This window comes from Euleptes europaea, chromosome 6, assembly GCF_029931775.1.
Source record: "Euleptes europaea isolate rEulEur1 chromosome 6, rEulEur1.hap1, whole genome shotgun sequence".
Taxonomy (NCBI): Eukaryota; Metazoa; Chordata; class Lepidosauria; order Squamata; family Sphaerodactylidae; genus Euleptes; species Euleptes europaea.
This window is the reverse complement of record NC_079317.1, coordinates 72,603,565-72,626,693: the sequence shown is the minus strand read 5'-3', so window position 1 is coordinate 72,626,693 and position 23,129 is coordinate 72,603,565. Positions and strand designations below refer to the sequence as shown.

Genomic DNA, 23,129 nt, shown 5'->3' with positions numbered 1-23,129 from the left:
TAGAGTATCTTCTCTACGGCCTTTTATGCATGGGTTGGATCTTCCTGGTTGGACCTGAGTTCATTGCACATTAATGTAACCCAATTTGGGGAAAACTGTATGCATTGGCTTGCATGATCAGGGACGAAACGGTGTGCTAATCAAGCCATGAATACAGAAAAGCAGTCTCCCAAGCTCAAATCAAGTCCCACCCCTTTAAATGCTGCTCTGCAATTGGCTTACTTCGCAGTGCTCACCGTGAGAGAATATTTCCTTCCTCCAAAACCCAACTGCCGCATAAAAAAGTATTTTAAGAACAAAAAACCAAAAAAAATGGAGCAATCTGAGAAGGGGGGGATCCAAGCCTCGTTTTTAAAAAGCCTTTCTTTTGCTCAGAAAGAGCTCCAAGGTAGCAGGAAGCACTTGAATCCCCGCCTCTTTACACACTGCTTTGTGATTGGCAGTGAGAGAAGTCAATCTTCTGTGTTTCCCCGTTTAGTCATCTGCACGCTGCTTTGAGCCGGGCTGAGCTCAGGGGAGGGAAAAGTTGGATTAACAGAGGAACGGGAAGACCCGGGTTGGTTTTGAGTCGAAACAGCGTTGACCTACCAAGGAATAAGATACCGTGCATACTGAAAAGTTAGATCCTGGCTGAAACAGGGAATAAAGGAGGTTACTGCGACCATGCAAATGACCTACAACTCCCTGTCTTTTTCCATAGCTGTGTGTTCTTTACTGGTTCAGCATAGCACATTAAAGCCAGTGTTATAGTTCCCACATATTTATCATTGTGTATGTGTGTGATTACTGGTATTATAACCCCAGTCTCCATGCTCTGCATTCATCCTTATCACAATATTCCATGTCATAAAGCCAAGATTATTGGAAAGCTGCAATCTTAGACACACAATGAACTGTCATAAATAAAAAAGTGCAAATACATTTAATCTGCATAATTTGTTCTGATAGATGATGCTGAAAATCTTGGTAAAGAATAAACCATTGCCTGCAATTGAGAAAGCCAGCCTGAACAATGGGAAACTAGCATAATTTGTTGCCAAAGGCTCATCCCTATCAGGAAGCAGGATAAAGCATTTTGTGTTTTAAGTAGAAATCTAGGACAGCCCTCCACACAATTAATGTCTAGAAATTATAAAGACATGAAACGCTAAGAATAGACAAACGGGGTTGTGTTTCCAACCAGGATTCATCTCTCCACACAGTCTGTCTCCAAGAGCAAAGGGTCAGACACTTCTAGAAGAGCTTTCACATGATGACTGTCTCCTGTTGTTTGTCCCCAGTATCTCATAATTAGAGGTGTATTCATACAGAATATTTTATTTATTTTGCTTATTTATTATGTATTTATTTAATCCATTTGCACCCGCCTTTCTCCCCAATTAAGGTTGCCAACCTCCAGGTAATAGCGGAAGATCTCCCGCTATTACAACTGATCTCCAGCCGATAGAGAGCAGTTCACCTGGAGAAAAATGGCCGCTTTGGCAATTGGACTCTATAGCATTGAAGTCTCTCCCTCTCCAAACCCCACCCTCCTCCGGCTCCGCCCCAAAAATCTCCAAGTATTTCCCAACCCGGAACTGCCAACCCTATTCCCAGTGGGGACCCAAAGTGGCTTACATCCTTCTCCTCGCCTCCATTTTATCCTCTCAACAACCCTAGCTGCCTTACAGTTAAACTTACAGGGATACCAAGACAGCAAACATGAATTATAACAGGCATCCCTAATTCTACCATTTAACTGAAGCTGCAAATCCTTTGTAGGACTAACGATGGCTTTATCGACTCAAGCACCAATAGGGTTGCCAACCTCCCGGTAGCAGCTGGGGATCTCCCGCTATTACAACTGATTCCAGCCAATAGACATCAGTTCACCTGGAGAAAATGGCTGCTTTGGCAATTGGACTCTATGGCATTGAAGTCCCTCCCCTACCCAAGCCCTGCCCTCCTCGGGCTCTGCCCCAAAAACCTCCCGCCTGTGGCAAAGAGGGACCTGGCAACCCTAAGCACCAATCACTGCAAAAATATGTTTGATCAGATGCATACATGGAACCATCTGGGAAGCTACAGGGGAAAGACATGCTGAGGAATTTCTCTGGAACAAAAAGAAATAATCGAGGATTTATCTTGAAAATGACTACCAATTTGAACTGTCATAATATTAGGCCACATGTTGAACAAAGGCCACAGACACAGTTAATTTCTGATGTTCATGAGCCAGGTTCATACACAGCTTCTCAATAGATGTTATAGAGAAACTGTTGATGTGGAAGTATTACCAAACTTTTCCATGTCACTCATTATGTACATTCATGTTTTCCCGCCATGACTCCATAACATGAACCAGGCCTTAATGTAAATCATGAGCCAAAGCAACCAGTTGTACCCCCTCCTAGGGACAACTTCAGTGTTACTGCTTTACGTAGCTAAAAATCGCTGTGTTAGAAAACATGAATATCTCTTGTCATTTTAAGTGCAGCATGAACATTTCTGCATCTAACAGGAATATAAATTTAGAAGCAATGCACGCTATTGGCTTTACAACATATTGACTTGTGAGAGGCAAAAAATATTCGTATTATACTTCAAACTATGTGCACACACACACACAAAGTAACACATCAAACAACCCTTACAGTGGCTGTAATCCAGTAGGACAGGCAGTGATTCATTCCCAAGTGATTTTCTTTCCCTTTCTCTTCCTCTGATTAGCGCACCTTAGTAAGCAATACCATGAACTATGTAAACTAACAAGGTAGAACATTTGTGATATTGATATGATACTCAGTTAATTATCTATTTGTAGTATGACTTATTTCCTCAATACAATGAAATAAATCAGCTGACAAAAATATGTACATGGAGCTCCATATATGAATCAAACATCAGCTTAAACGGAAAAGTAACAATGGTCAGGTACCTACTTTTGCAGTCATTTTAGCCAGAAGCTCTTGTAAATCCATAATTCCTTGTACCAGGCTTAAGAAATCACTACATGTTGGACAGGCTCAATAAAGGAAGGAAGGAAAACAATAGATAAGTACCATATTGTAAAAAAGAAATACTATATAATTAATAACATAAAGAGACCAAGCAGGTATTTGTTTGTTTCATTCAATAATCCAATTATATTACAACAGATTACAGTAAAATTAATTCATTTGGGAGCTGTTATGAAAATAGAATAAAAAAAGGAATAGAATGCTATCTTATATCTCACGCATACACGATTCAAGTATATATCACTAGGATGAAATAGCTATGGAAAGTAGCAGGAAGCCACTGGGTTGGTTAAACTCTTTAAAATGGGAAAGTTTTAGATAAAACATCTGACAGAAGCCTTGTGTGTGCACACAGGAGTAAGTTTTTTGTAAAAAAAACAACAACACATTTGATCAGTTAAAATAAGACTGGTATTTGAGACATCTAATGGAACAGAGGTTGTAATTAACATGGTACTTCGTATCATATGTTAGAAGTAGGGCCAAGCGTGGGCTGACGGCATCTGATGTAGCAGAAGTTAAGAATGACTTGGTCTAATCAATGACTAACTGAATGGGAAACCTCTGGGCAACATTATATAGACAACCTTGAGCTCCATGAAGGAAGAAAAGCAGGATATATTAAATAAACATGTTGCTCTCTTGCACAAAAGTGAATATTTTTGAACATTGCCAGCCCTAGCTGGCAGCCCAGCAAGAGTATTTGGGGAGTGGGAGATGGGAACAAATTATTTGCTGTTGTGCCAACTTGCAACATCACTTCTGGCACGAATCCAAAAGTGAAAACATAAGAAAGACCCTGCTGGATCAGACCAAGACCCATCAAGTCTAGCAGTCTGTTCACACAGTGGCCAACCAGGTGCCTCTAGGAAGCCCACAGACAACTGCAGCAGCATTATCCTGCCTGTGTTCCAAATCACCTAATATAATAGGCATGCTCCTCTGATCCTGGAGAGAATAGGTAAGCATCGTAACTAGTATCCATTTTTACTAGTAGCCATGAATACCCCTCTCCTCCATGAAGATGTCCACTCCCCTCTTAAAGCCTTCCAAGTTGGCAACCATCATCACATCCTGGGGCAGGCTGTTCCACAATTTAACCATGTGTTGTATGAAGAAATACTTCCTTTTATGTTTTGAATCTGTTCTAATATTATGAGAGAGGGAGAAAAGTGATGTAATCGCATCAGGGTGACGCTGTAGGATCCACCAAAAACTCTATGGTTAAATCCATAAACTCTGACACAATAGCATCACTTCTAGTTTCATAACAGGTGACCTCATATTTTGTCGCAATGCCAAATTACCCTATCACTCCCCCCTAACTGCCCTGCTGAACAGCATCAGGTAACAGAGCCCAGACTGGGAGGTCTCCCACTATGGCAGGAGACCTGGCTCCCTAACATATTTGAATTACAGTTCTAAGAGAATAGAAACTATCATAGAAAAATGCATTCTTTGTGATCGCAGATTTAAGTTTTATTTACTATCTAACCTGATAACATTCCAGTTCTACTTTCACAAAATTTAATTCCATCATTACCCCAAAGAAAAGTTGCTAAACACTTTCTGGAAGAGTAACCCTTTACCATTTAAATAATTATTATGGTAATGGGAAAAAATTAACCTACCAACTGAGATTTCCAAAAAGTCAAGGCAAGTCGGAAGAGTTTGACTCTGTTTCCTTTTTATAGAAAAAGAAGCTGAGGACTGTGATTTGGCAAGCACCACACAAATGTGTGTTACTTATAAATTATTTAAACGTTCTCTGAGTAATTCCATTTGATGTCAGTTTCCAAAATGCATTTATATTTTATTTAGTCATTGTATTTACGTACTGTTAATGTTGTTAGATAGCACCTTTGACTGGATTAGTTTTCTAGGTTTTATTAAAGTGCATCATTTAATTTTTATTCTTGAATACAAAACAAGTTGAACTGGGCTGAAGTGGGCACTGAGGCAATATTTGAAAGCAATCACTGGGTTCTATCCCTCAGAGGCTTTCCGCTGATGGAAGTGGTGGTTTCTGCCAATTCCCCCCCTTCTGTAACAGGCCTGAAACTGCTTCCTCATGCTATGCCTGGAAGTCCCCAGGTCCAGGAGTGACATTTTGTGGGGCTACTGTTCACGACCTGAGTTTGATCCCAACGGAAGTTGGTTTCAGGTAGCCGCCACAATTTGACTCAGCCTTCCATCCTTCCGAAGTCGGTCAAATGAGTACCCAGCTTGCTGGGGGTAAAGGGAAGATGACTGGGGAAGGCACTGGCAAACCACCCTGTAAAACAAAGTCTGCCTAGTAAACGTCGGGATGTGACGTCACCCCATAGGTCAGGAATGACCTGGTGCTTGCACAGGGGGACCTTTACTTTACTTACTACTTCGGATTGGGAGGTGGAGGCCAGGAAATCATACTTTGTGGACAGAAATCGCTTTTTGTCAACAGAAAGCCTCCATGGGATCCAATCCACTGTTATATATTTTAAAAACCCTTTAAAAATGGTGCTTTTGGGTTGCAGCTTTTCATTGTCCAGAAATGCTTTTCGCCTTCCTCAAAGTGGCTAAGTTTATCTCCAGATAACTAAGCAAGCACTGTCTGTTCACTTTTCCAGTTTTTCTATTGCTGGCATGAAGCATATTTCCACGCTCACAGATGCGGCAGCTCTACTGCCCATGACTGACATTCAGGGAAAGTCCATTTTACTCCAGGGCATAAAATCTGAACGGGATTTCATGGCTCTTCAATTATGTTTGCAGACTAAGAACCAGGCTACATATGCTCACTCCATGACAGTATCTCTGCTCTGATGGTTAACAGTTCAGACAGTTCTTTCATGTACAGGAAGAGAAAGCTGGAAGAGATCACAACCACGCGCACACATCAGGACAGAGCCACTTCTAGCTGCCTTTCGGTATGTGTTGGTAGTGCCCACGTCTCTCATGCCTTTAAAATTGGGAAGTGGAGGAGCAGAAATCATTAGCTGCAAGGAGAGAGTTAGTCAAAAGCAAAAATTGGAGAAGGCAGCCAGTGACAGTTCCTTGTGTGAATGGGAGAGACTGCAATCCACTAAACCCTGAACCAAGTGCTTGGTGGCAATTTTGGAGAGGCTGCAGGCTAATAAAGTGAAGCTTAATTCCGAAAAGGTGGAAGTGCTACTTGTGAGAAGGTCTGACCTGGAATTTAAGGGGTTACCCATTCTGGATGGGGTTGCACTCCCCTTGCTCTTGGGCCCAGACTTACTGCTGGATAAGCAGGTGGGTGCTGTTGCGAGGAGTGCCTTTTACCAGCTTTGACTGGTTAGTCAGCTGCAGCCTTTCCTGGGCAGAAAAGATCTGGCCACTGTGGTGCATGCCCTGGTTACATGTAGAATAGATCCCTGCAATGTATTCTACGTGGAGCTGCCCCCAGAAAGTGTTCAAAAACTTCAATAGTTGCAGAATGCTGCAGCCAGGATGTTGACTGGAGTGGGTCATAGTGACCATATAAGTCCAGTCTTGGCCCATCTACACTGGCCCCAATCTGTTTCTGGGCACAATTCATGGTACTGGTCTTCAGCTTTAAAGCCCTATATGGCTTGGAACTAGGGTTGCCAGGTCACTGGGATTGGCAGGCAATCGGCCGGCTCAGGGGCAGGGATCACAAGTGTGTGGCTGCGTACAACGTGATTACATCACTTCCAGTTTGGGGGGTTAAGTGGTAAAGCGGCCCGTCGCAATACGGCGCTTCTGGGCATAAACTGGAAGTGACATAATCATGTTGTGCACAGCAGCATGCAGAATCCCCACTCCAGCTCTGCCCCATAAACCTCCCGCCAGAGGAGAGGGGGGACCTGGCAGCCCTACTTAGGACCAGCATATAGCCTACCCTCTTGTGAACCTACATGACCACTATGGTCATCTTTGGAGGCCTGCTTTGGATTTACGGCCTTATAAGATTAGGTGGGTAGCAACCTGGGGGGTGGGCCTTCTCAATCATGAGACCAAAACTCTGGAACTCTCTCCCGAGGAAGGCTTTTCTGTCTCCTTCTGTTGCTGTCTTCCATTAACAAGTGATTATTTTTTGTTTTGTCTGGCAATCCCTCAGTGATTCCTTCTTCCTGCTCTATTTTAATTGAGTTTTTAAAATGTTTTTGTATTTTAGCATTGCTTTTGTGTGTGTGTGAAGTGCCGTCAAGTCGAAGCCGACTTATGGCGACCCCTTTTGGGGTTTTCATGGCAAGAGACTAACAGAGGTGGTTTGCCAGTGCCTTCCTCTGCACAGCAACCCTGGTATTCCTTGGTGGTCTCCCATCCAAATACTAACCAGGGCTGACCCTGCTTAGCTTCTGAGATCTGACGAGATCAGGCTAGCCTGGGCCATCCAGGTCAGGGTAGCATTGCTTTTAATGTTGTGTTATTGCTTGGTTTCAATTGTTTTCAAGATATGCTTTTATCAGGTATGTTTTTAGCCTGATGAGGATGGAAAGGCAGGATATACATTTTGTTTACAAATAACTAAAGTGCAGAGGCCACATCAGAATTTTTAACAGGGAAATAAATCCAGGCTGTTCTCACATGGTTAGACCACCGGGTATCCCAGCTAAGCCCCTCGAGGTCAGGAAATGGGGGTAACAATTTTTGGTGCCCCTAAGGCAGACAGTTTAAATGAACTAAAAATAAATATGCACATAATGGAATAAAACAGAACTAAAACATCATTTGGAATCTGAAGATCTCTTTGCAGTTTCCTACTAGAAGCGATTGTCAAATCATAGTCTTAGTTCCTCATATGTAAAAATAAGATTATTAAAAGATTAAGTTCACATGTTTATACAACAGCCTATAAAAACTGTAATGCATACTCTGCACTAGAAGAGCTATATGCATATCTTAAAATAATAACTTACTAAACAAAATTGCTACTTACTGCGATTTAGATTAGGGCATTGTGTTATATATCCATTAGGCATAAAGACAACATTCGCATCTTGAATGATACCCTTTGTAACAGAAGAGATAGCTGGTAATATAGATTATAGTTATACAATTAAAATTGTACAAAATAATTCACAGATCATTGTTGATAGGCATGATACAATAATATATTAATTTATAAAACTAGAAGTTTTTTTAAGTTTTTAAAATATTTAACTACAATAGCAGTTATTTATTTATTTAACACAGGATATTTCTATGCCACTTCGTGAGAGTCCTGCTCAAGGTAGCTTACAAATTAAAAAAAAAAAACCAAGTTATTGAACTTAAACAGCATAAAAACCGTCCATAACAGAAAAACAGAAGCTGCTAAAATAAAACCCCTAGTGAAGAGCCGGGACAAAAAGATGTGCTTATTTTGGCCTGGCTCCTAGAAAACAAGTAAATTAGGCACCAGGCAAGCCTCAAGGGAGAGGGTGTTCCAGAGGCAAGGTGCCACCACAGAAAATGCCCTGTCTCTAGTTGCTACCTGCCTCACCTCTGAAGGCATGGACACACAGAGCAGGGCTCTCACAGGAGGGGCTGCGGCTCAGTGGAACGCAGAAGGTTCCAGGTTCAATCCCCAGTATCCCCAGCTAAAAGGACTAGGCAGCAGTTGATATGAAAGACCTCTGCCTGAGACCCTGGAGGGCCTCTGCCAGTCTGAGTAGACAGTATTGACTTTGATGAACCAAAGGTCTGATTCAGTACAAGGCAGTTTCATGGTTCCATGGCTTGAGAGGAACCTCTTAACTGGAAGGCTGGGTAGTACTGGAGATCATCCTTCAGGTACCCTGGCCCCAAGCCATTTAGCGTCTTACAAGTAAGAACCAGCACTTTGCATTACAGTCTTTCTCAATTAAAAAAATTATTTAATGAAACTCAGGACTAATAAGTGAAGCTAGTGTTGGAATCTAGGGGGAGGGAACCTTTGCGGACACCAGGCAAAGTTATGCACTTTTATGTCCTTTTGTTTATTTTGCACGACTTTAAACCTCTGCAGTTAACATGAATGGAATTCTCAGATGCTTAATGTTGGTTGGATTGTACTAATTATTTAACATTATCTTTAGAAACAGGGAGAAACTATAATAGAGACGTCCTTCCTTAATGACTAACATAATAAAACTAGCACAATAGCTTTAGATTTTTTAAAAAAATAGTCTACTTGTTTGGGGGATTAATCTCTCTCACAAACAGCGAGGAAAAATTCTGAAAACAAAGTGTAACAGCATGTTGATGAGGGAGCTAAAAGTCCAGCTATTTCCAATGGGACAAACATCCAAACTGCACATTTGACTTTAGCAGTCTGAGAGATTGAGGGCAAATGGAAATTTTAAGCAGCCAGGTCACTACCACACAGGGAAATCCCCCTTTTTCCCTGGAATCATTTTGGGCTAAAGCCTCCTTCCTTCTAACATAACAAATGGGATTCTCATGAGAGGTTTCTTCACAATTCCTGGCCAGGACATAGAGCGGGGTATAAACTGAATTAATAATGATAACAACAACAACAACAACAATTCTTGAAGTAATTTTCTAGAGAGGTTTCCCCATAATATTTTAGATAGCCATTTTATTGTGTTCGGAGTCATTCACAAAGAATGACTATGCAACTTTATGCTGAATATGAATATGCTGGTGTATTCTCTTTAGAATCAGGCCTCATACAAAGGTTAAAGGGGGAAAATTACTTTCAACAGACATGCATGAAGTTGAAACTGCTGAACTCAAAAATGTGTACCCAGAATAGTTTTTCACACATCTTAAGTGTGTACAACAAACATGCATAGAGGTGGGACTAGGATCACAGTGGCAAGGTCCTCCCCTGACCTAAACATGTTCATCTAGGCTGACCCTGCATTAAGCAGGGGGTTGGACTAGATGACTTGTATGGCCCCTTCCAACTCTATGGCTGTTTATGCTTGGTAATTAGCAGCACGTTCCAGGCTGAAGTGCCCGGCACATTTTTTTTATTTCTTCACACTGAACCATCATTCCAGCCTTCACTGCGAAGCCAGCGCATACCTGCTTCGCATTTCTTAAGAGACCCTTTAACGCAACCTTTTGTATTTGCTCCGCCCCCCCCCCATCGAAGCAATTACTGAAGGAACCATGAAAAATCGCAGCCGCAGCTTAGCTATGCAATCAACCAGTGCTAATGGCAATGCAAACAAAGTAAGGAGCAAGCGAGTGGGGTGTGTGTGGAATTTGTTTGACTTTCTCCTCTCGCATCAAGACCGTAAATAGTCATTTTAAAGGGCGGATTTTAAAAAGCAGCTTTGAATGAGCATCAAAATCAACCCTACATAAATGGCCAATGATTCTATGATTCTATTCTATGATTTTAACACCTAAATAGACCCCAAGTGCTTATGTGTAAGCATACACATCTCTCTCCATGCCAACAGGAAGCCTGATTTTTCAAGGTTCCTATTAAGATTGGAATAGACTTCTATACACACGCATAATATGCACTGCTATACAAGCCTTTCAATAAAAATGCAAAGGTCAGGGGCAGAGCTTGCTGCTATGATCTCATTCTCACCTCTACGTATTCTTTTTGTACACACTTTGAAAGTCAGAAAAGGGCTTTTATCAGAATCCAGAACAGGTGCCTAATTGGGAAACACACACAACATGTAAAAGATATCTTGGACTTTTCAAAAAAAAAAAAAAAGCAAATTGTCAAGGCTATCATTTGACAATGAAAATACTGATCTGGAGTTAAAGTGTGACAGAATGGACGTTACAGAGCAGATGGAGGACACTGCATCTTGCACAGAATACTGAGTTTATACCATAAATAAAATATAGGCTTTAGTGCTCCAAGCTTTGCAAATGCAGCAACACTTAACATTCATGGGTTCTTTTACTGAGACAGCAGAACATAATCAGCAAGCAATTCTTCCTCCTTATTTTTTAAGATCGATCATTAATTGAAAATATTAATGGCAATAACCAGATCAAACCCCCTGACTCAGAGAACACAGATCAGTAAGGATAATAAAGGATAATGAGAAATGACAGTGGGTAGGAAACACTCATTAATATCTTTTTCAAAATGATGGCTGTGACCAATCAATCAATCAATATGTAAAAATGTACACATAATGTACACAAAAATGTACACATAATTGACTTAAATACATATATATAACTTCTCCCCCGCCCCAAAAAATAGCTAGAGACTAGGAGAACCCAGACTTCAACTGTGAGTTGGTTCAGAAGTAACACAAAACTATGGCTCATTTTAGCTAAGGTCTTGGCAAATCCTGGCTTCCGTGCTTTTGCACCTGCCAGAGACACAGCACCCAACAGATGACAAAGCCTCATCACATCAACTCAGCATTGGCTGCCAGCAACACAACAACACGGAAGCTTATTTTGTCCAGCTTTGGGCCCCATGACATCTACTCCCTCACCCACTCAGCGGCTAGCCAAGAAAGCAGCAAAGATTTCATGTCAATGTCATCCTCTTCAAAAAGCATGGGAAATAGATGCTCTCTTTTTCCGCATAACCCCTTCACACACACAAACACCACCTCCCTCCCCAATTGCCCTGCTTCTGCTTAAAGGAATGCAAGAAGCTTGCAGCTAAGGTTGCCAACCTCCAAGTAGCAGCTGGAGATCTCCCACTATTAGAACTGATCTCCAGCTGATAGAGATCAGTTCATCTGGAGAAAATGGCTGCTTTGGCAATTGGACTCCATGGCATTGAAGTCCCTCCCCTCTCCAAACCCCACCCATCTCAGGCTCTGCCCTCAAAATATCCAGGTATTTCCCAACCCGGAGCTGGCAATCCTACTTGCAGCATACACCGCATGCCCCTCCTGTTCTTATTCATATGTTCCAGCATGTTTTCATCTTCAAGAAAACACCACCTGCTTGACACATTCTTAGCTACAGTGGAGTCATCAGATCTACAAAAGGCCTTTGAAGAGCACACACACCTATCATCCATTCCCACTCACAAGATAAAACACGCATATGATAAATGCACTTTACTGAACAGGAAGTACCAAGCAGTAATAACTGCTAATTCAGATAGGCTGAATATAAAAAGGGGGAAAGGTTGCTTCAAGAAACACTGGGGTAGGGAGTTGATTTGCCCTCCATCCCCCCTCTCCCCTGCTGTTTGTTTTCCCTCTTAGGGATATATGAAAGGGGTTTACCACATTGCTGTTTCATGGCAGATTCTGATTCATGGCAGACTCGGTGTTAGGGTGAGGTTTGGAACTATTAGACCTGTTTTTGTGCACTGTTGACAAGTGACTATGTAGGCTGCTGGGAAAACATACCAGGAATAAGCCAGGACACTGTGTTCCTACATAACATATCCTATAGTTAAGACTAACTGTGGTTAGTGAAACAGATTCATCTCATAGTTTAAGATAGTGTGGTGGTGCGGGTTCAGGCAACCAGTTAAACATGGTTACTTTAATTAAACTATGCTTTTGCATTATATCTGAAGTGATCCATTACTTCACTTTAATAACTTCTTCATATGTTCACTTTGTTTATACCCCCACATTTCTCCCCAATGGGGATCCCGAAGTAGCTTACAACGCAGTTTTATCCTTACAACAACAACCACCCCATCAGGTATGTTAGTCTGAAAGGGAATGCCTGGCCAAAGGTCACCCAGCAAAATTCCATGACAGAGCAGGGATTCGATCCTGGGTCTCCAAGATCCTAGCCTGACATTCTAACTTCAACTCCATGCTGACTCACTAGTAAGACTTTGTCCATCTCTGATTAAGAAGAAATATATGCCAATTTCTTCAACAAGCTCAAAACTTTTGTGTGCTTTAATATTTCTTTATATTTTGGAATATTACACATCTAAGGAGCACTAGGTGTTTTCAAACAAATGTTCCCAAATTTGTCCACTTATCAAGTATAAATTTTGTATTTGTTCATCTAGAAAAGGGCACAAGTAATACTTTGCCAGCTTGTTTACCATCCACAGGTCAGTTAATGGCATGCTTTCAAGCATTTCTCATTATGTAGGCATTTCTCATTATGTAGGCTAATTAGTTGATTAGCACAGATCATTGGCAGAATTCAGATTCAATGGCTATAGGAAACAGCTTTCACAAAGTACCAGTCGACGCGCCAATGAGAGGTTTGCGCAGGTTGAGTTAAACTACAGAAATAACAAGGAAATCTATGCCTTTAAGCCTATGACTTAATTCATTATTATAATAATAGATAGAGATGCAGGTGCTGGCAACAACCACCCCCTATTTCCTGCTTTATCTTATTGGGCAGACAGTTTCACCATTAGCAAACTGGATGTAATGAGAAAACTATACCTGCCCAGTCCTCATCTTGCTGTGCTCTGCTCTATTAAGCCACTTTTCTTTGTAGCCTATCAGAGTACCAGAGCTGGGCTGGAATAAAAGAGCTTCAAGCAATAGAGTTCAGCAAGATGTGGAATGGCAGGGTATAGTTTGCCCCATTATATCCAGTTTGCCAAGTGTGAAACTGCATCTGCCCTTCCCTTTTCATCTGCTGCCACCCACACTGTTCTTCTGATATTTTTGCTTACCTACACACTCCAAGCAGCCATGGACCCAGCTGCAATCTGAGGCAGACAATCATGTAAGAAGAAATTATATACAGGCTAATTAAGTATGAGCCATTATGACCTACAAATCCCCCGGAATAGTTGGGTTTAAAAAACAACAACAACTCTGTGTATCCGTGTAAAGTGCCATCAAGTTGCAGCTGACTTATGGAGAGCCCATAGGGTTTTCAAGGCAAGAAACTAACAGAGGTGGTTTGCCATTGCCTTTCTCTGTATGCATGTGTGTAAAATGTCGTCAAGTTGCAGCCGACTTATGGTAACCCCTTATGGGGTTTACAAGGCAAGAGACTAACAGAGGTGGTTTGCCAGTGCCTTCCTCTGCATAGTGACCCTGGGATTTCTTTGTGGTCTCCTATCCAAATACTAACCAGGGCTGACCCTGCTTAGCTTCTGAGATGTGATGAGATCAGGCTAGCCTGGGCCATCCAAGTCAGGGATTTAAACCTGGGTAGGGGGTAAACACATCATAAGTAAGAGCAAACGGGGTGGTTAGAGTTCAGATTACACTAGGGACCCAGGTTCAAATTCCTACTATGCCATGGAAGCATCGGAGGTCTGACTCACCTGGAACAAGGAAGAATTAGCAATGCTCCAGAAGGACTCTGGATGCAACAGTCAAGGTGACCTCAGAGAGGAATCAAGGAGAAAAGAGACAGCACCGAACACACAAGAAGGGGCTAGTGATGTGCGAAACAGAAGCCAGAAGGAAGAAAGAACTATATGTTTGGCAACCAGAAAGGGAAGCAGGGAGCAGTACTCACGTGCACCGACATAGGACTTAAGGACAATTTGTATGTCGCGAGAATTTTTTTGTATTGAACATTCATTCATATTAAATATATTAGTTTGTAATGAGTTTGGGTTAAGAATAACCACATTCATACCTTAATATCATAACCTATAGTCACACACAACCTGACTAAGGCTTTCAGAAAGCAGTCCTTTAGCTGACCCCAACTTTTCCATTAGGATCCTGACCTTAGAAAGTAACAGGAGATTTGCATTACTAATAGTTAGTCACCCAGAACACATTAGGTATTTAGAAATTATGTTCAGGGGTAACAAGGTCATTTAAAACGGACAGCAGAGTGCCTGCTTACGCAGGGAGGAAATTGTTTATGAACATTGGGTGACGGACGGAACAAGATTTATCAGAGGCCTGAACATAGCAAACTTATTATGGAACAAGATATTTCTAAACAATTTTAGTCATGATTTGTGGAAACTCATTTCCTAAAGAATGTGACAGGGAGGGGTCATTTGAGACCCTCTCCTCACGGTCCAGCTTATAAAAGGGCGGTCCAAATGTCCAGTCCTTTGTCCTTCTCAGGGAGAAATCATTCTGTCTCTCCTTTGGAATGACCCAGAGCAGCTCTGATTGTCTGTCTGTCTGTCTGTCTGTGTATCAGTCTCTATGTGGGATGTTGTTAAATCTGTCTAAGTATTATTTTTCTCTTTGCCTTACAGCCTCTTTAAGTTCAATAAACCTATATGCTTTACTTGTGTGTGTGTGTGTTGTCTGAGACTGTCCTAAGTACATTTTTCCTATTACACACTCTGGCTTTGCTTGGTAAGTAGCAGGCAGAGGAGTCCAAAAAAAAAACAAAGAGCTCAAGGGAGAGAATTTGCAGAATTCTCGCATCAGGGGGCAAAAGGAAACTGGGGAACAGAACTGGGGAAGGTGCAGGGTGCAAACAAATGTATAGGGGCTTAAGGTTATAGAGAAGTGGCCGAGGAGGATTAAGGTAGGGTGACTGCTGCTGTGTTGGCAAGGGCTCCCCTGTGCTGAGGCCACGTGGAAGATTAAATGTAGTATAAATGTCTAAATAAATAAATGAAAATGAAACAGTTTGGGGGAATAATTTTCACTAAGAAAAATGACTTGAAAAAGAAGGGCCCTTCCCTGTAAACCTCTGGTATAGATTACAGCTTTCCACTGTGGAAAAAAAGAAAGAAAGAAATATTTACACAACTGAACATTAGGTGAAATTTGACACTGGCTGTTCCAACCTTATAAAGCCAACACAAGGAGTCAGGATAGCCAGGACGTGGCTATGGTAACATGTGATGGGAGCTTTTCTTCTTCCGCTGACACCAGATGCCAAAAAAGCTAGCTATGCCAGGTGCTGGTGTAATAAAGCAGCAGGGGCAACGAAAACAGAAGCCCAAGAGCATTGTATGGCTTTCTCGTCTGTTGTGAGAGCATAAAAGAGGAGAAGAAACAGGAGCTCTATGCTGGGGTTAGGATAGTGATGAGCAGGAAGTGAGGCAACTGTTGCAAAATTATTTGCAATTATCTATTAACAATTGGAAACCCCCATCCCCCTGCCCGGCCTTTGCTTCTTTCCTCGCCCCCCTTCTATGTCAATCTTCCCTCTGTCTCTTTCTCCTCCCACCTGTTCTCTGTCAATCTTCCCTCACCCCTTCTCTTTCTCCCTCCACACCTTCTCTTTCAACCTTTCCTCTCTCTCTATTTCTGTCTCCACCCCTCCTCATTTTCACCATCCTCCAGCTAACCCCCCCTCCACTTAGGGTTGCCAACCTCCAGGTGCTAGCTGGAGATCTCCTGCTATTACCACTGTTCTCCAGCTGATAGAGATCAGCTCACCTGGAGAAAATGGCGGCTTTGGCAACTGGACTCTGGCATTGAAGTCCCTCCCCAAACCCCGTCCTCCTCAGGCTCCACCCCAAAAACCTCCTCAGGCTCCACCCTAAAACCCACTAACACCGACGTAAATAGCATGGAGCTGGGGCAGGGGACCCTAACACCGGTGCAGCACCTTCCTGGCCTCTTAAGCGCTTTCGCCCTTAAAGCTCAGGAAAGCACTGTTAATCAGTCAGAAGTGACAAAACATTGAAGAAGTAGTGGGACTTTTTGCCACCATATACTTAAATGGTTCAGTATGTTTTTTGAAATATTGCTTGGTAAAATGTTTAATAACATACTTTTAGAGTCTACCCCAAACTTAATTTTTAAAATCTTTTGCATTTTGTCACGTATCATTATCCAATATTTTCTTGCTTTCTTACATGTCCACCACATACGATAAAATGTTGCATCTGTATTATAACATTTCCAACATTTCCCATTAAAATCTTTGTTGGTTTTTGCTATATCTTTAGGTGTGATGTACCATCTAAAGAACACTTTATACCAGTTTTCTCCTAATACCTGACATTCAATAAACTTTATTTCTTTAGTCCAACAATTATTCCATTAACTCATGTGTATACTTTCTCCAAAATTTTGCATCCATTTTATCATATAGTCCTTAGAATCATAAAGTTGGAAGGGACCACCAGGGTCATCTAGTTCAACCCCCTGCCCAATGCAGGAAATTAATAACTACCTCCCCCCCACATCCCCAGTGACCCCAACCCTCCCCCCACCATGCAGGATCCCACAATCAAAGCACTCCCAACAAATGGCCATCCAGCCTCTTCTTAAAGACCTTCAAAGATGGGGACTCCACCACCCTCCAAGGCAGTGCATTCCTTAACGTGCTCTGTTTCAGTATCATATTGTAATAACAGTCTGTACATTTTTCCTAGTAAATATCTTAAATCTCCCATAATTAATTGTTCAAAAGTCGTCTTTCTTCTTAAATATCCACTTTCTTTTATTATTAGTTCTCTCAATTTAGAAGTCATTTGATGATGTAACAACCACGAGATGACCTTTCTTTCTCCTTTGATTATTTCTCAGGTTTTTATATTCCCTTGTTTATCCATCATGTTCTCATCAGTTATATAGTTCATTTTCAGCCGTGTGTTACTATCACAATAAGCATCCACTGGAGATCTCAATTGTAAAACTAAGGGACGAGGAGCCCATTTGTAAGGGGGAAGGTATTAAGACGGTGGCCATGGATGGTGCAGTCGCATCGCCCTGTAAGGTTTTCTGGCCAGACTAAGGGATAAAAAATACATTTAAAATTCTTCCCAGCAGAGATTCTTCCCAGCCACAATATTTTCAACTTTTCCATTGTTGCATATCTTCCTGAGTCTTTGAAAATTGTCTTTATAGAGGTTATCATTATGTCATTACATATATTCCCATATATTTTACTGGCTTTTTTGCAACAGTAAATGCTGTTATTTTTTCCTATTTCTTCTTCATCTTCTTTTTATGCAATTAATAGCATTATCTTTGTCTAATTCAATTTATTTCCAGAATCGATTTCAAAGACATTTATTTTGTCCATTGTACTTTTTAAAGAAATATTTGGTTTTATAACAGAGATCACATCATCTGCATAACTCTTCGTTTTAGACTCTTCTTCGTCTTTTTTTTATTCCATGAATTGTTGTATCTTGTCTCATTTTTGTAGCTAATATTTCCATTACTAAAATAAATAATATTAATGATATTGGCCATCCTTGTTGTGTACCTTTTGCTATTTCATTTTCCATTAGAGATCTATTTTTTTTTACAATTCTAGCTTGCAGCTTTGTAAAAATACTTTGTGTCCAATTTAAAAATTCTCTTCCACATTCCATATTCTGTTAAACTTTCATTAAAGCTGACCAAGAAACATTGTCAAAAGCTTTCTCTGCATTTAAAAACATAAACGCAGTCTTCTCTTCTTTTCTCTTCATATATTCAGTAGTGTTCAGTATATATCTAACGTTGTCTTTCTTTTATCTTTTTGGAACAAATCCCATTTGATCTTCATAAATTAAATTTCAAATACGTTTTCTTAGTATTTCAGCCATAATTGTTGTAAAGATTTTATAATCTATATTTAATAATGAGATTGGTCTATACGATTATGGTAATAATGGATCATTTCCTTCTTTATAAATCAAAGTTATATTCGCTTCTTGCCATGTTTCTAATTTTTTTCCATTTTATGGGTATCATTGTCAGTTCACACTTTACAATAAAGCAATACAAAATCCAACAAACTCAATATCTATCATAAATTAAAAAACAGATTTGACAGAATTAGCTCAGCCAACAGTTCACATTGAAAATAACAAATTCCATGCACATAGGGTTGCCAGCTCCATGTGCGTAAAATGTTGTGAAGTCACAGCTGACTTATGGTGACACTATAGGGTTTTCAAGGCAAGAGTCTAGCAGAGGTGGCAAACCCTGTTTCTCTCCTGAGATCTGATGAGATCAGGCTAACCTGGGCAATCCAGATCACATTGCCAGCTAAGAATTGGGAAATTCCAGGAGATCTGGGTATGGAGTATGGGGAAGCCAGGGATTGGGAAGTAAGGGACCTCAATAGAGTTACATTCCAAAGAGTTGTTTTCTCTAGGAAGACTGATCGCAGCATTCTGGAGATCAGCTATAATTCAGGGAGATCTCCAGGCCCCACCAGGAGGCTGGCAACCCTATGTGCAGCAGCCAACAGCCCACCTGAACAAAAATAATAGAATGACAAGGAGCCACATAGGCCATCTAGTCCAACCCCCTGCTCCATACAGAATCAGCCTAAAGCATCCCTGACAAGTGTTTGTCCAGCTGCTGGTTGAAGACTGCCAGTGAGGGGAAGCTCACCACCTCCTCAGACAGCTGATTCTTCTGCTGAACTACTCTTACTGTAAAAAAAAAACCTAATGTCCAGCCAGTATCTTTCCGCCCATAATTTATACCCATTATTGCTAGTCCTCTGCTGCCAACAGGAACAACTGCTTGCCCTCCTCTGACAGTCCTTCGAATACTTCAAGAGAGCAATCATGTCCCCGCTCAACCTCCTCTTTTTCAGACTGAACATTCCCAAGTCCCTTAGCCTTTCCTCGTGGGGCTTGGTTTCCAGGCCCTTGATCATCCTCTTTGCTCTCCTCTGCATCCACTCCATCCTGTCCACATCCTTTTTGAATTGAGGCCTTCAGAACTACACACAGTAGTCTACGTGCCGCCTGACCAATGTGGAATACAGCAGGACTATGACATCTTTCGATGTGGATGTTATGCTAAAATATTTTATGTTTTATGTTATGTTAAAATGTTTTAAAAGGTTTCTTCTGTAGACAAGAGTGACTTGGCCAAATGGGCTTTCCACAGCAAGAGTGTCAATAACTGAGAAGCCCTGGCTCTGTTGGTTCTCACCAAATTGCAGACAGCAGAGGTATCCTCAACCGGACCTCCCCAGCAAATGTTAAGGACAAAAGGGAACTTGCAGGAGTTAAGTATGCCACAGACTTTTCGGGGCTTTTAGAGCCAAAAACACAAGTTTGCATTTTCTCTTGAAAGCAATTAACTAGATATGGAACAGTCCTGATGACTTCAGCATTCTGATCTTGCCCTTGTGAAATTAAACCTAAACATATACTGTGAGTGGAATCTCCATTTCATCTCATAGGAAAAAGCCTTACCAGAGAAGTGGGTCTTGCAACAGCGAGCTTAGGACAGCTTAAGACTTCCCCTCATCTTGTTTCAGCACAGTGCTTCAGAGCCTTTATGCCACTGAAGAGACTCAGCTTTTGAATCCCTTTTACACCATTTGCTTTGTTATTCTACTCTGACATGGATATTGTTCCCAGTACTCATATAGACCTTCCATCCCAAAACATGACTGGTCAACACACACGCAATACTTTGTCTTTTACTCCATTTCTAATAGAATAATTCATTATTTTGCCTCGTGTAGAAGGTAAAAATGGAATATTGTCGAAGGCTTTCACGGTCAGAGTTTATAAGTTCTTGTAGGTTATCCAGGCTGTGTGACCGTGGTCTTGGGATTTTCTTTCCTGACGTCTCGCCAGCAGCAGTGGCAGGCATATTCAGAGGAGTAATACTGAAGGACAGTGACAGCAGACACTGTCCTTCAGTGTTACTCCTCTGAAGATGCCTGCCACAGCTGCTGGCGAAACGTCAGGAAAGAAAATACCAAGACCACGGTCATACAGCCCAGATAACCTACAAGAACCTAAGAATGGAATGTTTACTCTTTCTTTAATCTGTTTGTTCTTCACTCTGTCATCCACCTTCAGGATGCGTTCTGCATCCTTACCTCCCACTAATGTAAAAATATATTGATGTTGCTGACTCCTTTGTAAGGTCAGAGTCTTGGTAAGGCAAGGTTGCCTTAGGTTGCCCTCAGTCAGATCTTCCAACAGAAAGCACTTTGGACTACAAGATCCCATATAATTCAGTAAGGAGCTAATCAGCATTTTTTAAAAACATCCAAATTTGACCTCTGACACTACTGGATCATAGCTTCCTATCAGAAAATTTCCAGCAAAGTGTAAAAAGGACAACACTGGATGATTCCTCCAAGTGTGCTTTAATGATACAATTTTAGTAGATTTCTTTCCCTTAAGAAAGGCAGAAGATACATTGCAAACATATTAGCAAAGTATACTATTAAACTCATACTAGATTTGTAATAACTATTATTAGCATAATGTACATAATAATGTTTAGATACTTTAGATACCATTTCTAGCACAGCTCTACTACAGATACAAAATAAAAAAATATTAATTCTTTTTTAACACTCTTATTTCCCTGCAGATCTCTGTTTACACTAAGGAAAATAGGGTTTTTATATGCTAAAACACTGAAACAAATTGCTTTGAAAGGGAAAAAGAGGTCCTGCTGAGCATGTAAATATATGAACAGGGGATGTGTATAGCTTATAAACTACCGAAAGCATAAGCTCTTCAGTGGATAACAACAACAAAAAGTAAGGCTTGTGAAACTCTCAAGCAGGCTTTAAAAATACAACCAATTATGTATTTCTGCCCTGCAGATAGTTAGTAAAATATTCAAGCATACATAGAGGGGGGAAAGACACTTTTCAACTTTCATTATGATCAATAAAAACTGGCAGCTCATTATCATATCATTAGCTACCCCGCTGTTTCCAAAGTGTTACGGCGTAAAAATATTAATTTATAAATGCATAATATCCCTCAGTTCTTAGACTCTAGGGCAGTCTGTATCAAATAAGAATTAAAAATGGGAAAAAACAATACAAGTGCCTTATTTTTTTTTGCTATGAGCCCATAAACATATGTTTACCATCTGCAGAATTATGGGTAGCAGCTGAGGTTAAAAAACCCAACAGCTGTAGAATAAAATATTGCCATCAATTTCACTTCACAGTGACAGCTCAGCTGTTAAGATGGAGAAATAAAGTCCAGGTAAAGGAGGAATTTATCCACCTTCTTTACATGAAAAAACAAACATACATAAAAGTTATCTGCATCATATTAAAACCATTATAGGATTCTTACTGACTGAGCCACCTAGACAATATTGTGTTTGCTATTCTGTCTAGTTTGCTTAAAGCCATTTCCATCACTGCCACCACCTAAACATAGATTCCTTGACAGCTGAACATTATGTATGGAAGTTGAGTATATTGGCCATATAGCCACGGGAAATTTATGGTAATCTCAAGAAAATACAGGCAAGTATATTTATTGAAAATATGTTAATCTGACAACCAGACTTGGAAGGCTAAAAAAGGAGGAGGAGGAGAAGGGGAAGGAGAAGGAGAAGAAGTGATTTTTATATGCCAATGATGATGTTACCTAAAATGCATTTTTTGTTTCAAAATTTACCAATTTTGAAAGGAGCACAGATATTTGAAGATTGGAAGAAGGATATTATGAGGTTCATCTGGGGTAAAGAAAGACACAGAATTGCATATAATAATTTAATAGAGTTAAAGGAAACAGGAGGGTTGGGACTACCTGATTTGAAAATGTATTATCATGCAGCTTGTTTTACTTGGATTAAAAATTGGATCCTCCTAGAGAATCCAAAATTATTAGAATTAGAAGGGATTAAAAAAGAACTTGCAACTTCTATACTAAGGCAAGTTATGCCAATTTTAAGTCTGCCATCTGACCTAAAAAAAATCAGCTTTCATATCACAGTGAAACACAAAGCCCAGTGACCTGGCTCTATATGTATGAGAATATGAGAATCTCAGCTGGAAAAAGAGGGGGGAAATGCATCTGTGAAAAGATCTATTTTGTTAAATTTTTGTTATGCCTCAGCCCTAAAACAGAGTAATTTAAACATGTCAGCCAATACAGCAGAATGTCTTCCCCTCAGCAATGGAGCATCACAGCCAACCTACTCTCATTCAGGATGAGAAAGATCAGTCTGATTTATATAGCTTAAAATCTCCAGGTGAAGCAGTACTGTGGCTGCAGCTGCATGCAGAAAACGCAAGAGCTGATTGGATTACTCAACTTCCTAGTGTGATACAGATAAGCATGGCAAAAAAAAACACCCCATGCTCATGCAAATTGTTGCGGGGAAAATGCGTACTCTTGTCAGCTCATACATAAACTTCTTCCACTTCTGTATCTGAAAATATGGTTTTAAGCCAGCCCTCAGTACTAGGCAGGCCCTTGCTTTTAAAGTAAGCTGTGAGTGAAAGAAAAAGTAAAGTCACAAGAGATGTCATTCATAGTTTATGTATCTTTATATAACCAGAACAGACTTTCGCTTCAGACAGCATGTTACCAGGCAGTATCAAGGTTCAGTTTTGTCACGCTACCCCCAAATGACTCAAACGGCTCACATCCGAAAAATATTATGCACAAACACTGAAAGCTGAAGTCAGATTCACTGCTCTAGTGATAGCACACACTCACACATGCACAGGCAC

At 40.8% G+C, this 23,129-nt stretch overlaps 1 protein-coding gene across 1 annotated transcript in view; it reads right to left on the bottom strand.

The window, feature by feature from the left end:
- Positions 1–23,129, bottom strand: part of NELL1 (neural EGFL like 1) — a 560,206-nt gene that overhangs the window by 417,367 nt on the left and 119,710 nt on the right. Inside the window, exons 6-7 of the mRNA XM_056851927.1 lie at positions 7,903–7,975; positions 2,922–3,004 (exon numbers count right to left, since the gene is read on the bottom strand). Of these exons, the coding sequence (XP_056707905.1) occupies positions 2,922–3,004; positions 7,903–7,975 (156 nt within the window). The remainder of the gene's footprint in view (positions 1–2,921; positions 3,005–7,902; positions 7,976–23,129) is intronic.